This window comes from Ictidomys tridecemlineatus, chromosome 15 (assembly GCF_052094955.1).
Source record: "Ictidomys tridecemlineatus isolate mIctTri1 chromosome 15, mIctTri1.hap1, whole genome shotgun sequence".
Lineage (NCBI taxonomy): Eukaryota > Metazoa > Chordata > Mammalia > Rodentia > Sciuridae > Ictidomys > Ictidomys tridecemlineatus.
This window is the reverse complement of record NC_135491.1, coordinates 39231404-39247720: the sequence shown is the minus strand read 5'-3', so window position 1 is coordinate 39247720 and position 16317 is coordinate 39231404. Positions and strand designations below refer to the sequence as shown.

At 36.1% G+C, this 16317-nt stretch overlaps 1 protein-coding gene across 5 annotated transcripts in view; it reads left to right on the top strand.

Annotated features, from left to right (window-relative positions):
* The window catches only part of Cdh8 (cadherin 8), a 350701-nt gene that overhangs the window by 151590 nt on the left and 182794 nt on the right, over positions 1 to 16317 (top strand). For all 5 annotated transcript variants that reach the window (XM_013365564.4, XM_040279039.2, XM_005318256.5 and 2 more), the window contains exon 4: positions 10765 to 10884. In XM_013365564.4, the coding sequence (XP_013221018.1) occupies positions 10765 to 10884 (120 nt within the window). The remainder of the gene's footprint in view (positions 1 to 10764; positions 10885 to 16317) is intronic.

The following is a 16317-nucleotide window of genomic DNA, read 5'->3' as shown; positions in this document are numbered from 1 at the left end:
CTCAGTGGAAGAGTGCTTGCCTAGCATGTGTGAGGCACTGGGTTCAATACTCAGCACCACATATAAATAAATAAAATAAAGGCCCATTGACAACAAAAAATATTAAAAGTAAAATGAAAGTAAGACAAAACAAAAGGAGCCACCCATACTTCTAAACATCAGTACATTAACCTGCTACATTGATTTCTGAGTAAGCCTTCCAAAAGACAATAACCAATCCATCCACTTTTTATGCACATACTTATTGAACAATTATACTTATGCAAGGTACTTTCTGAGATGCAGAGGAAAAATAAAAATATGAGGTCATTCTCTCCACTTGAGGGATTAAAATTCAGAAACGTGTTAATGTCTGTGCCATGGTTACGAGGAATGGCCATGGAGAGTCTTTGTCTGGTTTCACGATAGGCTTTATCCCTTTCTATGTGAATCAAGATCATCCCACCAGATACTCGTCACAAAAAATTAATGAATAAATGTTTTATGCCAGACATTATTCTGAGCACTTGTACAACTAGGACAGTACAGAGTCATGATAATGATGTGGATGAGGTAACAAGGCCACTTTGTAGGGGAACAGTTTAATCCAGAGGGGGGAGATGCAAGACGGAAAAGTCAAGAGAATAAGAGAGAAACTGTTCTTAAGAAGCTTTTTAGTCTAAAAAGGGAAACCCTGTATTCACTGTAATTTATATGTGAAAGTGAAAGGGACCCCCCAGAGACAGTCAAATAAAGCATTTTGATAGTTCAGAAGAGGGAAGGATTCAGCTTAGGAATCAACTTGAATATGTGTCAGACTGAGTTGGGGAAAATGTTGGGGAATCATAGGAATGGACTTAACCCGGGCGAGTCTGTGGGTAAAGAAAAGAGTTGAGAAAATTTGAGTTCTGGGTCATTTTTATAAAATAACTGTTTGAAATTATTATTTTTTTTTAAATTTTTCATTTCCCTAAAATAAGTTCCAAACAGATTAACCTGAAGCATGGGGGTTCTTCCAGGTTTGTGATCACACCTGTGAACATTACCCAGGATCATTCTTTCTCTTTAACGTAAATACTCTTGTCCCGTTTACTGTACCAATGTCTCCTCACATCTCTAATCTTGTTTTTGCTGTTTGTCTGCCTCTCCTGGGTTCTTCAGTATTTCTATTTCACCTACAGCATTTTATCATGTCATTCAATAGTTGCCCGTTTAATTTTCTGTCTTCCTACAAGTCTGCCTTTCCAGAAAACAAGAATCTTCTAGCTAGTTTCCCTGGTGTCAAAAAGAAGACATGATATGTAGCAGGGTCTTCATAAAAAGATTCGGAAATATTGAAGGTTCCAAGTAGGAGAGAGGCCCAGTTTACCTCCATTTTAGCTACATCATGGATGTCAATAGCTATAAGGTCATATGTGTTGTGTACACTAGTAAACTCTAGTATTTTTTTTTAATCTCTTTGGAAATGTAGAGCTTGTAATGACTGCCAAATCAAATCTATTTCATTTAGTCTTTCATTTCTCAATAGCTCCATTGACTCAGTGACCTTTGCTTTAGCCATGTTTGAAATGGGATAGAGTTTTGTCTTTTCCTTTAGAAAAGAATACCAACTGTACCTGCTTTCATAATGTCTAAAAGTCCTGGCTTTTAATTGGAAAAGAAGCTTATTCCAAAATAACTAAAAGTAATCAGTCATTATAGTGGATATATTCTTATGCTCATGCACCTTGGCCTTAAATCCATATTTTATCAAACATAAATAAAGAAGCCTGCTCTAGAGAGCCCTGGAGTGTGACTCCACCACTGTCCCTCACCCAGGGAAGATTGATTGTCTGTTATCTTTACAGAGCCTCACAATAAGAACATGAAGCAAATGGCACTATTCTCTTACTTTGGTTTAGGAAACTGAGTCATTTATTTAAGAAAATGCTTGGTAAGGGTGTCAAGTCATGAATTCAGAATATGAGCTCAGTCTATTAATAAAGTGACATCCCAGAAACTGCCAACATTATATTTGTAGAATGTGTGTGTATGTGTTTATTTTAAACTATATTTTGCTACCTTCTTGAAAATAAGTGCCACAAAGGTTTGCAGATTTCTATAAGAAAGAGATATCAGGTGAATAGATTGCTTACAGAAACTTTGACTTTCCTGCACATTCTTGTGTATTTTACATTTAACTCAATACCTGGCACACTGTCCACACTATACATATAGCCATTCTGAGAGTGTGAGTGAAGGAATGAGTTAATATAAATTCAGGGAGTGAAATTACCACCTTTTCCAGGCCTTACACATTACAGAAGTCACCTACAATCCCACTGGTAGCATAATTTTGCAAGGTCAGGATTGATAAAGCTGCCAGTCTAAAGCAGAGATGATGCCAGTTTAGTTCTCAAGTATTTATAGGATTTCATTCCATGGATAACAGATGCACAAGATAGCTGGGAGCAGGTAGCCTAGGCAAAGAAAATACCTTTTTTTTTCCCCCTGGAGTGTTAGAAGAGAGTCCTCTCAATTCTGAAAGAGTTTATTTATGCACACAGAACTGTAAAACAGGAAGCTTATTAGTTTTCACAACCAGGTCTCCAATCGTCCTCATTATCTGTTTGCAGGCCACCATCCTATCATTGTTTTTGAGGGATGCAGAAGGTACTTTTCTCCTGTGCATAGTAAACATGGGTGATATTTTACAGTCACACATTTTCATACAATATTTTCCATTTCTCTCACCCAATGCACAATACAGATGGTTACTGGGATGATGCATGGGTGAATAGAAGACATCTGTGTGCTCAACTGCATTTTCTGAAGTATTTTAATTGTTTCTGAAAGTTTTAGGCTCATTCTGAAAACACAATGTTAAGTGTGCATGGGTGTTTCATTAAGTTACACAACTGTTTAGATCTCTAAAAGATCCAGAAGAAAATACCAAAACTGAATTTTATTTCCCCAGTTTATGTCCCAAATCATGCAGCCAGAAAAATGACAGGATACATTTCGGTGATGTCCCTCCATGCGACTGCAGTTAAGAATCTATCCCTGTTCCCATAATAAATTCAATTTGGAGCATGTGGAATTTGGCAGCAAGGTTTCACTACCAGCTGAGAGTTGGCTTGGGAAGAGAACACCCAGTGAGCCACGGTTAGGTCTTTGCAAAAAACAAAGATAAAAGGAGGAACTGATGATTGAGGATCCCATTGTGTGGTATATGTCTTAAAAGAAAGGGTTTTGAAGTGAAAAGATGAGTACACACTGCTTCAGCTTCTTATTCTGTCGGCTATTATTAATAGAAAGATTGATCACCAACAAAACAGAAGGGTCTATTCTACTATCATTTTGTATCTTTAAGCAACAGTAATTCATACTAGAAGTTCCTGGAAGGAAGCAGAAGTCCTGTCCTCTGGCTTACAGTTCAATGGTCCAATGGTGTGGTTCACTATTTCCCCTACAAATTGACTGGGGAAGAAATCTTCATGTGTAGGGTTAAATTTTTAAAAGGTCCTAATTTTTACTGATCCATGTATAATCCTCATCATTCAGTAAAGACCCCCTAAGGCGTCCCTTGGAGGTTTAGATATTTGGCATGTGTCTTCTATAATTAAGAAGCAAAACTGAAAAATACTGGTAGGATTTAGGCCATGTTTCCCACTGGGAAAATTTGTTTGATGCCCTATCTGAAGAAATGAAAGTTGAAGACTCTGGTTTTAGCTAGAGAGAGGGAAGGGAAAATGCATGGGTTGCCTGCATCTATTTCTCAGCTTTTTCCTTAATCACAGGATTGTGCTCTATTGGAACTGGAGAAATAAGAAACAAACCGACAAAAAGCCTACAGAAATAGATGCCAGTCATGTAAGAAAATATCCCAAAGCATTGTTTGTAAAACTAAAAAGTAATGAATTTGGTACAACAAATTGGAAACATCCAGTTTCAGCTTCTAGTAAGTGTTAATTTAAATGTCAACAAGTTACACAGGTCATGTGAAATTATTGCTCAGCTATACAACAGCAACGAAAAACAGGTTGTCATGGCAATACCTATGCCCCAGTACCTATTGTATTGCACTGTAGTACTTGCAGGAATTAATAAGGGGGATGAGAAAAGTTGAGATGAAGATTGAGTTTTATTAAAATAATGAGAACAGTTGCATCAATGGCCAAGACCTGGTATAGGCATTTGAGATGCTTGCATGTTTAGGTAAAGCATTTTCAGGTGATAATACCAGGCATTCTGCCCATAGATTATACACACTGAACTTGGAACCAGGTGAGCTAGAAGTTCAAATCCAAGGTTTGAAGTTAACAAGTGGAGGCTGAGAGTGCAGGCCTTTCTGAATTTCAGCTATCTCCAAGGTTGAACTTCTTTATTTCCCCACCTGCTCTTAGAATGCTTATTCTCTAAAAATGTATTGCAAGGGACGCCTTGCAAATGGGGTTTGTGTTCTTTTCATCATAATCCTTTTAGCTTTTCCAGTGTGCACATTTTCACGCTGCACCAAACCTTTGTTTTCCTGCTTGGGGTGTCAGCTCTAGCATTTTTCTTTCTGAATAATGTGCACAATCGGTGTGCTGACTGGCTCATAAAAAAAAGTATAGCCTAGCTAACAGAGCTGCACTACCCAAACCCCAACATCTTATTTTCCCGAAGGCCTTTCATCTTAGTTTGTCAGCAAACTGGAACCTCTAATCTGAAGAATAACATCTTTGATGGTTAATTTTGCTTGCAGTGTTTGCTGTCATGATTGGAGGAAAGTATGCGTCTTACAGTTAATGTGAAGAAACTTTCATGTGTGGCAAGAGGCAAATGATATTGTAGATCCTCTGTTGTTAATTAACATCCAAGCAGCATATTGGCAGATTCCACTTAACCAAGAACTGAAATGCAGAAAAAAAAAATGGGTTTGTTTAAAGGAGAATTCACCTTGGAATTGACGTATTCGCACTTGACTTGATACTAGCCGACTGCATTGTGGTGACAGGGATCATTTTTGTTGACAACAGCTGGAAATACAACAGCTATATTATTATAATTAGGATCAGCATCAAGTTGGATTATAATAGGGGCTTTCTTGGAGAAATGGCACAGTGTCAAATTTATAGTCACTAGCTAAATGAGTCTCTTGTATCCTCGACAAAGGGACAAAAACAGTTCCAAATGAAAACACAAACAAAGAATCCTGGTGGTTATATTTCCTGGGTATGGCTCAGGGTCCTATTTATCACACACCAACAGTTGCTGCTCTGAAGAAACATTATCCTTCAAGGTTTACACTTTTCAATTTACCTCCGTGGTCTGCATTCTGCATGCATTTCCATGGAGGAGCCTACATTGCAGCTAGAAATGTTTTCTGCTGCAAGATTAACCTCAAAGCATCCATTTCCCCCCTTACTTGACAAATGCATCCACAAAACCACCACACACATCTATTCCAGTGTACAGGAGCATCAACCGTCTTGGGTCACAGTTAGGAGGAGTATCATCCTTGACAGGAAGGAGTGCTGCCTTTTCATTTCCAGAGAGAGAGAGAGAGAGAGAGAGAGAGAGAGAGAGAGAGAGAGAGAGACCCACAGTGACCTATATCCTCCAGCCACAACCTACCTGCCTAAAGTTACCACCCATATAATCCATATTGATGGGTTAATCCACCCATTAGGTTACACCTCTCAAACTCTATTCATTTCACCTCTGAAAATTCTTACATCCTCTCATGCATGAGCATTTGGGTAATACCTCATATTTAAGCCATACATTGCTGTTGTGGTACCCAGCCCTGTAGATCATCTTGGCAACTGTGTGAGATTTGGGTGGATGGGAGAGATGACATTCTTCTGAATGCCATCCATCCAAATAACATTAAACAACTTTGTACCTAGGGTACAGTGTGCCTGATGCATACTTTGTTAAACACTTTTAATTCTTCAGCCAGGACTAATTTTTATTTTGAAAGAAGAAAATGATGTGAGATAGGTTGTATAGAAGAATGTAAGGCTGTGTGTCTAGCTCTGGTTGGGCAATTTTACTAAGGAAATCACTTTCTTAAAAAGTACTTTTCATTGACATATAATATTTGTACATATTTATATGGTGGATTGTAAGATTGTGACTTTTGATTCATGTTTCTCTTTGGAAAGAATCAACTCAGGATGATTAACATATCTATCACCTTATGTTTTTTTTATCATCATTAATGATAATAATGCATTATTATAATTACCCTGCTGTACTACAGAGCACCAAAACTTATTTCTTGTATCTAACCTTCTTCTTGTTATGGTTACAAGGTTCCTTTTCTTGTGGTTTCCTCTCAAATTTATGGAAATATATTACTATTATGCAAAATGACAATTATACATTAAAACATCTACCACCACTTAGAATTTAAAAGACCAGTTTATTATTCAGTTTTACATATATTTGCATATAATGTATTTATCAAAAGAATGACAGTGAGCTCTTAATAACATCATATCAATAATTCTTTACCTAAATAATTGCATCTAATTATCTCAAAAAGTCTATGATGTGACAAAACTATCATCTTCCTTTTCACAGATTAGGGAACCAAGGATTAGAAAGTTTTGCTATTCGTTTAAGTACAAAGAATTAGTAAAATTTGGAGATGGAGTCTGAAACAAATATTCAAGACAGTTTGACTCCAAATTTACTCTCAGCCACTTCCATAAACTCATATAACCACATTTGATCCTCAAAAAAAAAGTTTGAAGTTTGCAGAATAATAATGAGCATCTTTGCATATGAAAAACACTAAATTACAGAGCATTTAAATGATAGAAACCTGGCCCTTTACTCCTGAGCCAGTGATGTGATGGGATGCCTCTCATGATAAGATATGATCACATTACAATAAGCAAAGAAATGGAAATGATTAAATGATTATCATTAGCCTTGCGATAGTAAACTCCCTAGAAAGTATTCTCATCTTCCATTTAACCGGAAAAGATCTTCATGTCTTTTCTGCATTGTGAATGATTTTAAAACACTTCATTTTACAGACAAGTCTGAATAAAAGAATTTTTTCCCCAAAGTATTCATGCTAGAAATTAACGTCTCTAGAGCAAAGAGGTGAAAACAAAATTTAAAGTTGGATGCCTACTACATGTGTGTTGAATGGTGACTTTACAGTGGAATTGGCTGAGAAGATTTTAAAAATACTCTCCTAGTGTCTCCATCTTATTGTGAAAAAGGGCCCTAGGGTTCTATTTTTCAAAGCCAGAGTCTCATCCAGAGGCAAAGTTGTTGCTCATAGGCTTAGCATGTGATAATTTTTGTACTACACTAACATATATTATTTTGTATACTTCTCATAATAACACAAATATATATTGTAGAATTTATTCTGAGGCTGCCTCAGGTAAAAAGATAAATATTAGTGTTTCAGAACAAGTTTGAGCCATTTTTTTTATATAAAACTCTTAACTCTATACTGTTCTGCCAAAACACACCTGTCTGCAGATTTATACCATGGTGATATCCTTCAGAAAATATTTGGATTATTTATCTATTTATTTATTTATTTATTTATTTATTTGTCAAAGAAGATACTTCCTCATTTAAGAGTCATCACTAAAAAGCAATTTGGGTCATGATAGAAATTTTTGACGGTTCATTTCTCTTTTCAGGGCTTAGGCAATGACTAGAACTGAATTCCTAGACTCATTAACCTCATATTAAGTATTAAACTTATTTTATTAATGGAAGAATGAAATTTCTTCTTTAAGAAATCAAAGTACCACATCCCACCAACTTGGGAAGTTAAGGTCAGAGAATCACAAGTTAGATGTCAGCTTCAACAACTTAGCAAGACAGTGTCTCAAAATAAATTAAAAAGCGCTGGGATGTAGCTTAGTGACAGATTTCTTGTCTAGCATGTATGAAGTCCTGGGTACAACCTCCAGTAATGCCATAAAAAGAATTAAATTGAACACACTAGACAGCAAAGAAAAATGAACTCATCCCAGGGTCTTCTGCACAGAAAGAGTTTCCCCTTTCTCATGAATCTTTTTCTCGCTATTTGTTCTTTTTCTTTAATATTTTTAAATTAATTTTAGACCTATAGAAAAGTTGCAAAAATAGTTGCTGTATACCCCTTCTTAGTCTAGTTGTTGGTGCTATAACAGAATACCTGGGACTGGGTAGGCTTATGAAGGACAGAAATTTATTTTATCATACTTCTACCCATTGGCACCTCCTGAATTTGGGGTGCAACACATTCAAACCCAGGCACCTCTCACTTTACGATCAGTGTAACATATTAGTACAAGGATCAAATCATGGGAATTAGCATAGATATCTGTTGTTATCATAATTTCCCTGTGTTAACGTTTGACCACTGCTTAAAGTAGACTTCTTCTGTAAAATTATAATTAGTTGTTCTCCTAGTTAAAAAAAAATAAACTGGCGGGGGGAATTATACCTAGGGGTGCTTTACCACTGAGTATATCGCCAGACCTTCTTACTTTTTATTCTTATTTACTTATTGATGGTAATGGGAATTGAATTCACGGGTACTTTATGACTGAGCTATGTCCCCATCCCTTTTTATTTTTTATTTTGAGATAGGGTCTCACTAAGTTGCTGAAGCCGGCCTCAAACTTTCGATCCTCCTGCCTCAGTCTTCCAAATTGTGAGGATCACAGGTGCCTCCCAGCAGTGCTCCTAATATTCTCTGATTTCCAATTAAATCTTGGAGCACTAAGAGCAGCAGTGACCCCCAACATAGGACTGATCTTTACCTGCAATATCTTCTCTGCTTCACAATGGTGAAGCCAATGCTCTCTATTCTGACATTCAAGTATTCCCTTAGCTCAAATCTTAACCCTTAACTTTGATAATGGATTGTTCCTATTATCACTTGTTCCTTGTTATCTTTCTTCACCTGGAAGGTTTTGCCTCCAATTCTTCCCACAACCAGTGTAATTTTCAAATAACAGCAAATATTGTACTTTTATATGTTCAGTTCACTAGCAAGATCTATGAGTCTTGATTTAAACACATGTGTGTTCATATGTGTGTGCACACATGTGTGGTGTGGATATATATTATTCCCAGTGTAAGGTGGAGCGTGCTGCACAAGAGGTATTCAGTGCATTTTTTTATTGTTGTTAACTGTAGATTTTTTAGAATCTCAAAATCATCATTCCAAGTAGAAATTTCAATTTTATAGGATTAATGAATTCTCAACAAATATTATTGTTACATTACCTTGAAGAGTGAATGCAATTCAAACATTTCAAAAAGATTTAGATTGGCAAGATATGGCAAGACCTTACCCTTTTTCAGACATCACTGAGGTATTCTGCTCATATTCATACTGTATCTCCTTCAGGATTAAAACACTTCCCCAGGTGCATGGGAGTTTGGAATATTCACAGCCCTAGCTGATGATCAGATCCTTACAACCACTTCACTGTTGTCCTCTTCCAAAATGACGGCCTGGATCATGCCAGCTGTGCATGCTCAGGGGGCAGCTCATACCTCAGGGCTCCTCAGTGCTAAAGCTTGAAGGCTGGGTCTTATCTCCTTGATGGGCAGCCCCTTTCTAGAGCCAACATGGAGTCCACTGAGACCTGTGTTGTCATTGCCTCACAACCCTTGTGCTCTTGCCCAGTCTCCATATAGATAGATGCAGAGCACCCTCCAGTAAAAATTCTGCAAGAAATCTGAGCATCAGTTTTCCAAGAAACTGCTCTGTGACATCTACCATTCTTTAAATCATCAGATTCCTTATTCACTCACACTTTTGTTCAGTTACTAAATATGTATTCAGTAATTACTGTGTGTGTGTGACACAAGTGAGGAAGGCTTTGGCCCTGTGCATATAGGCCATGATTCCTGTTATCAATCCAGATTTCTCCAAGTTATCCCAAGGTTCAGAAATTCCCCAAATGGTCCAGGGTCGCTACTTTGCCTTTACTGTGCTTGACACATTGTTGGGAGCTCCTTCCCTACCATACTCCTGGTTAAAGTTGACATGCCTTTCATGATTTAACTTAGATGCATTCTCTCTCAGCAACCTGTCTTTGGCCACCCTGTCTATGCTGGACCAAGTGAGGTTTCCCTCCTTGACTCGATGACATTCAGCTCGATTTCTCCTTAAATTCATCTGTTTCCTTCTTTTCCTTCCCACCACCAAACTGTAAGCTTCCTGAGTATAGAGGTTTTGTCTTAAAATATACACTCCAGTTCAGGCAAGACATGTGTTGAATTGTTGAAGATTAATCTGGAAAAGAAAAAGATTTTGATTCTATTATCCATAGGCCTAATTATCTAAGCATGCTGATTAATTGGTAGTTCCGATCTAATTTTATAGTCTGAGGAATTAAATACGATAGGATAAAATATTCCTTTGATATTTTTGTACAGCTTTTTCAGTTGTGTTTTTGCAAAACCTAAATGCTACATGGCTATATTATATTATTAACCTTATGTTTCAAATTCCTTTGATACGATTCCTTTGCATATTCTCCAAGCCAACTTGAATCTAATAGGTAGTTTTAAAATGAAAACTACAAAGACATCTGAAATAATACAGATACTGAAAGGGTCCCCTTTATGTAGTACTGCAGCCTAGCAGTACCATTTCTTTTAAAAGACTTGGATGTTGTTGAAGTTAGGACACAGCAGTTTATCTCCGTTTTTTTTTAAAGAGATTTCTTTCTTCTTTATTCCCAACATGGATTTCTGTATGATATGCTTGGCAAAATTTAGCTCTTGGCGAAGAATTAAAGTGCTAATTATTACTTTTTTTCTTCTCCTTTTTATTAGGTACGTCTGTCACTAATGTAACAGCTACGGATGCTGATGACCCAGTTTATGGAAACAGTGCAAAGCTGGTTTATAGTATCTTGGAAGGGCAGCCTTATTTCTCCATTGAGCCTGAAACAGGTTTGTGGCCTACATTTTTAATTCTATTTACCATGTTTGTGCTTCAGGGAAACATTTTTTTCTTGGGGATTGGATTATGAAATGTTCTGGCTAAGTATTTCATCACCTATATTCATACTATTTGGATGTGCACTGTGAGGACCAGAGTATACTTTACAACCACTTTGATACTGATGAAAACAAATGGCAGAGCCTATGCAGACTATCACCTGTTTCTAAGATGTTCTGATAATGATTTTTCTTGCTGGAATAAGAAGGTAAATATAAATTCGGTCATTCATAGGCTGTATTGTGCTTGCTAAGTAAATTCCTAAGTTTTAATTCACAAATCTATAAAATGGGCATGGAACCTACCTCCTAGTGTTAGAATGAATATCAGATAAAGCAATAACTATACAACATGCTGCATATGGTATATGGAAATCATTCAGTGCATGTTAGATAGTATTACATTTGCCTTAGAGTCCTCCTTGGTAAAACAGAATACCGATGTCTATCCTGTCTATCCTTTAGAGTTCTTATGAAGATATTTTCTGTTCAGTATTAAACCCAGCCAGTACTCTGAGAACTGGTGGTACAACTTTTAAAAATCATGAATTAAATTATTCTAAAAACAATCAAAGGCAAATAAAAGTAAAAACAACAACTCTCATTTAAAAAACAGTTTTGGAAAATAACATCATAAAAACAGTAGATTTTGGACTCGAGGAGGTATTTTTCTAATTGTTTTAATTTAATAATATATTAAGAGAATAACTTTTAAATCCTGTGGGATTTTTTTGTATTACATTTTAAAATTATTAAGTACAACATTATTCTTAAAAGTTCTTTTAAAAATAAGTATTAAAACAGCATCTTTTTGTGTTTTTCTTCTCTATCCGGTGGTTTTGCCAGCAAATTTCCAAATAGAAAAAAAAATTAATATACCATATGTGTATACACACCTGCACATATATTATTTATTTATTTTAAGCATTATTGAGATAAATTTCCATGACTTGCTATTAAGGCAATTTTTAATTAAATTAAAAATTCAAAGTTTCTGTGTGCTTTTTATTTTCTTAAGTCAAGGAGTAAAATCCTCATGCATTTAAAAGTAAAACAAAAAAAGTACATTTATTCATAAGTAGGTCATGGCTTAAAATTGAACTTAGATTTGGAAGCAGGAAGGCACTCTTGTAAAGTGCATTAATTGCAGGTATGATTATATATTCATCCTCAGCCAGGAAGGAAGCATGTCATAAATTCTATTTCATTGGGTCTCTGGATCACCCTGGAGAAGTGGCAGAGCAGGCAGTCAGCCCTGAGTCTTAAGGGAAAAGGAAGTCTGGATATGTCCTATTACTGGGCCAAAGTTAGAGTGGCAGAGTTAGGAGCAGACTTAGGAATTGCCTCCAGGTCCCTAATTTCAAAGCTACTGTCAGATGTCTTTGAACTTCACTTCACCTTTCATAGTCAATAATTATGGTACGGGGCTTCTTAAGAAAGCACTGTGCTAATTACCTAAGTGGAATAGAATAGTGTTCTTCTTCCATTCTTGGCCGTTGTTCACTTGAGTCTTTTTGTTCACTGTTTGGAGTATAATATAGATGTTAATCCAGCAGATATCTTTTGAGCATTCACTATGTGTCGGGCACTGAATTAAACATAGGAAGAAAAAAGAAACATAGAGGCTGGTCTCAGCTTGCAAATATCTCATGATCCATTTTGAAAGACAGATTTTTTCTTTCAACATAAATAAATGAAGCATGGTAATGCCATTTAAATAATTTATACCTTAAGAATAAATTACACTGAGATGTAGATAATTAAAGCCCCCTCCCTATAAGTTAAAATATTTGGGCAATTTTAGGCTTCATTGACGTATATCTTTATGTGTATGTGTGTGTATGTGTGCGTGTGTGTGTGTGTGTATTCATTTGTTTAATTAAATGTTGTTGGTTTTATCTAATATTTAAATTTCTACTCATCATTATGTGTATCTAAACACACAACAATTTTAGCTTTACAATTTCCAATATGAGAGCCATAAAATATCTGTTTTATATTTTAGAAGATTTATTCTGACACTATCATATATAATGTCATGGAGAGAAATGATGCTTGAACAATTCACATAGTAGTTGCTTTGTATATGTTGGGTGAATGAGGTTGAAGTTTTTAACTAAAGCAATCTCAATGCAGTTGACAATCAGCAAAGAGTAAGTCTTTATTCTACAGCTGAAACAGACAGATATATGGTTGAAATGTAAAGAGTTTGTGTAAATGCCTGAATAATTATATTTGAGTGTGTGAAAATGAAAGTGGAAAATGTTTAGTTCTATGAGTCTCCTCCTTTCTTTGTTTTTTTTTTTTTTTTTGAGACTGGTATGAATGTGTGTGTGTGTGTGTGTGTGTGTGTGTGTGTGTATTGGTATGTGTCTTTAGAGAGAGAGGATAGAGCCATGCAGAAACAGATGGAGAACACTGTTTAATTTTTTTCTATTAGAAAAATATAGAAAAAATGGACAGAGAGCATTGAACACTAGGACTTTTAATTTTGTGAACATATGGAATTTAATACACTTTCTGGTGACCAAAAGATGTGTATCTCTTAAGTACAATGGAAAATAGATGCTGAGACAGAGTTAGCAGTACAAGTGGCTTATTCTTATTGGGGATTTGTGTCTAAGAAAGATAAAGGAGGCAGGAAAAAAAGCCTGTGTAGAGAAGTCCTTCATATCAGATGCAGATCTGCTGCACAAGCAAGGAAAGACTAAGAAGAAGCAGGATAAGTTAATGTGGACCAAACAACATCTTGGCCAAACCTTTGGGGATCCTTGGAGCAAAGATGACCCTTAGGAGTCCTACATTGCAGAAAAGGGGCCAGGCTTTATCACACCCACCATGCTCAGTCATTGCCTGGCAAGAGAAGGGGCTTGGCTTGAATTCCTCAGCTAACTGCACTCCTTGGCAAGTTCTTGAATTCCAAACCACAGGCCTCTGGCTGACCCAACATGCACATTGAAAGAAAAGAGATAACAACTTCTTACTGTACCAAATAAATGAATATAATATTAAAATAATAATAATAATAATAATATGCAGGGTTAACAGATGTTTGGTGAACAAACCGATAGCAGGGGGTTTAGTAGGTGCTTTTATTTTTAAGAAATATATGCTCTGCCTCAAAATTATTAAGAATGTTCACTAATTTTGATCAGAGACTTAAAATTCTAGTACCATAAAAAATTAAAAAAAAAAAAAACTTTCACAGATGAGCAGAGACTCTTTCTATAAGACCAATATGGTTCTGAAAGAGTGCCTGTAACATTGACTCTGTACTTGGTCCGTCAGTCCGCAAGTTCAGAAAGTGACACAGTATAATTGGATCATAAAATGCTGGCTCCATACTAGTGAACAACACCACTTGTGTGGGCTCATCCTCCTCCATTCCATTTACTCCAGGACTCTGGCTATTCCAGCAAGCATCTCACTTGGAGCCAGAGTAGCTAGAGTGGTCAATACGATGGCAGTGAATTATCCCTCCCAGGCTATGCAATGCCACTACCTTCATGATCTTCAGAGAAGAAGGTAGTTCATAGACCACTGTCATCAAATCCTTGAGGCTAGAATATTTTCGATAAACAAAAACGGAAAAAAAAAATCTTTTATTGATCTTATTTATTCCTCAGAAGAATGCGCTGAGCAGCACTCCCAACTTGGAAACAAATAAATTCTGCTCCTCCTTGCTTATTACATTCCCACTTTATGGAATTATGTACTGTGGTCGTAACCATCTCTCTGATCTTATTTCAGGTATCAGCTTCAGACCACAGAGAGATTTGCCATTTGTTCTGTTTAATTTTCTTGTTTGAGCTCAACTAAATGAGTAATTGTCTTGTCTATTGACTCTTTATATTTTTAAGTCAGTTTCCATACCAGAATATATAGTTGGAGAAAGAATGGGGCTTGTCTGATTTGTTGATTTTCTTTCTACTCCTGTTTCTAAGAGGTTGTCTGACACCTAAACATACATGAATAAGTAAAAAAAGAAAACAAAGGATGGGGGAGAGTGAGGAAGGGACTAGAAGCTATGGAAGGAGAGAGGGATAAAGTAAGAGCAAATTATTAGAGAAAATCTTGCTCATAATCCATAGAAACAGAGTTAAAGGATCCCTCTTGGAAATTCTGGTGTATACTCTTTCTGTTTTTCTGATAAAAATAATATATTTTACCTCCAAGTATTACTGCTTATAGTTTGAAATTTATATAGGATGAACACCTGTGCTATTTTCATATCTAATATTATACTTTAAGTATCCAAGGCAGCATGACACTGTTCTTGTGTTGCAAAATCGAGCTGTGAGACCATGATAATCTCTGGCTCAGATTTCCTTCTAGGTCATGTAGGAAGAAAGATTCAGAGTCCCGTAAATGAGAAAGAAATAGACATTAATGTATTTTCCTATTTGAGAGGTCATTGTGATAACACTGCTACTGCTACTGCTAATAATAATGACATTAACAATAAAAAGAAAAATCATTGTGTTTGTATAGTCTTCTCTGTTTGACAGAGTACTAAACCAACTTGCAGAGAGAAGAATTTCTGTCTCTATTTGCAAATGACAGAATCCTGTTTCAGAAAAAAATAAGGTAAAATGCCATCCCCATCTTTAGATAAAATTGTCTGTCAAATTATAACAACCAGGGGCTGAGGTTGTGGTTCAGTGGTAGAGCGCTCATCTAGCACTGTGTGAGGCACTGGGTTCAATCCTCAGCACCACATAAAAATAAATAAAGAAAATAAAGGTATTGTGTGCAAACTAAAACTAAAAAATATATTAAAAAATTATAACAACTGGAGAATGAAAACAAGAACATAAACAACCACCTCATTCATTGAACATTTATTATGTTCTTGGCACTGTGCTAATCGCGTTTGCATCCATTATCAAAAATTTGTATTAACAAATTTTGAAGTAGGTAGTAATGTCATCTCAGTTTTGAAGTAGGTAGTAATGTCATCTCAGTTTTACTGATTAGAGAACAGCGTCAGACTTGATCCATTTCTTGCTGAAGGTGTTTGAAGCATGATTCAAAGTGAAACTGACTGATTTCACATCCTTAAGTTTTTGACATTCTCTTGTACTCCCATTTGACTTCCAGGCAATGTGGCTCATGCCAGGGAATGTTACTGGTTTGGAAAGGAAACTATATAACTTGGAAGCAGACCTTTATACATAGGCATAGGAAACAGAGTATTGCTGGGGAAGATGTGAGGCAGTAGTAATTGTAAAATGAATCGTCATTTTTTATGAATAGCTTTTATTATTGCAGGTCAAAGACTGAAAATAGTTTATTTGAATTCTAAAAATGCTTTTTTAAAAAAATGCCTTTCCCTCCTTGCCACCCCCCAAACCATATGTTTTCTCGTAACATTTTGGGCACAGA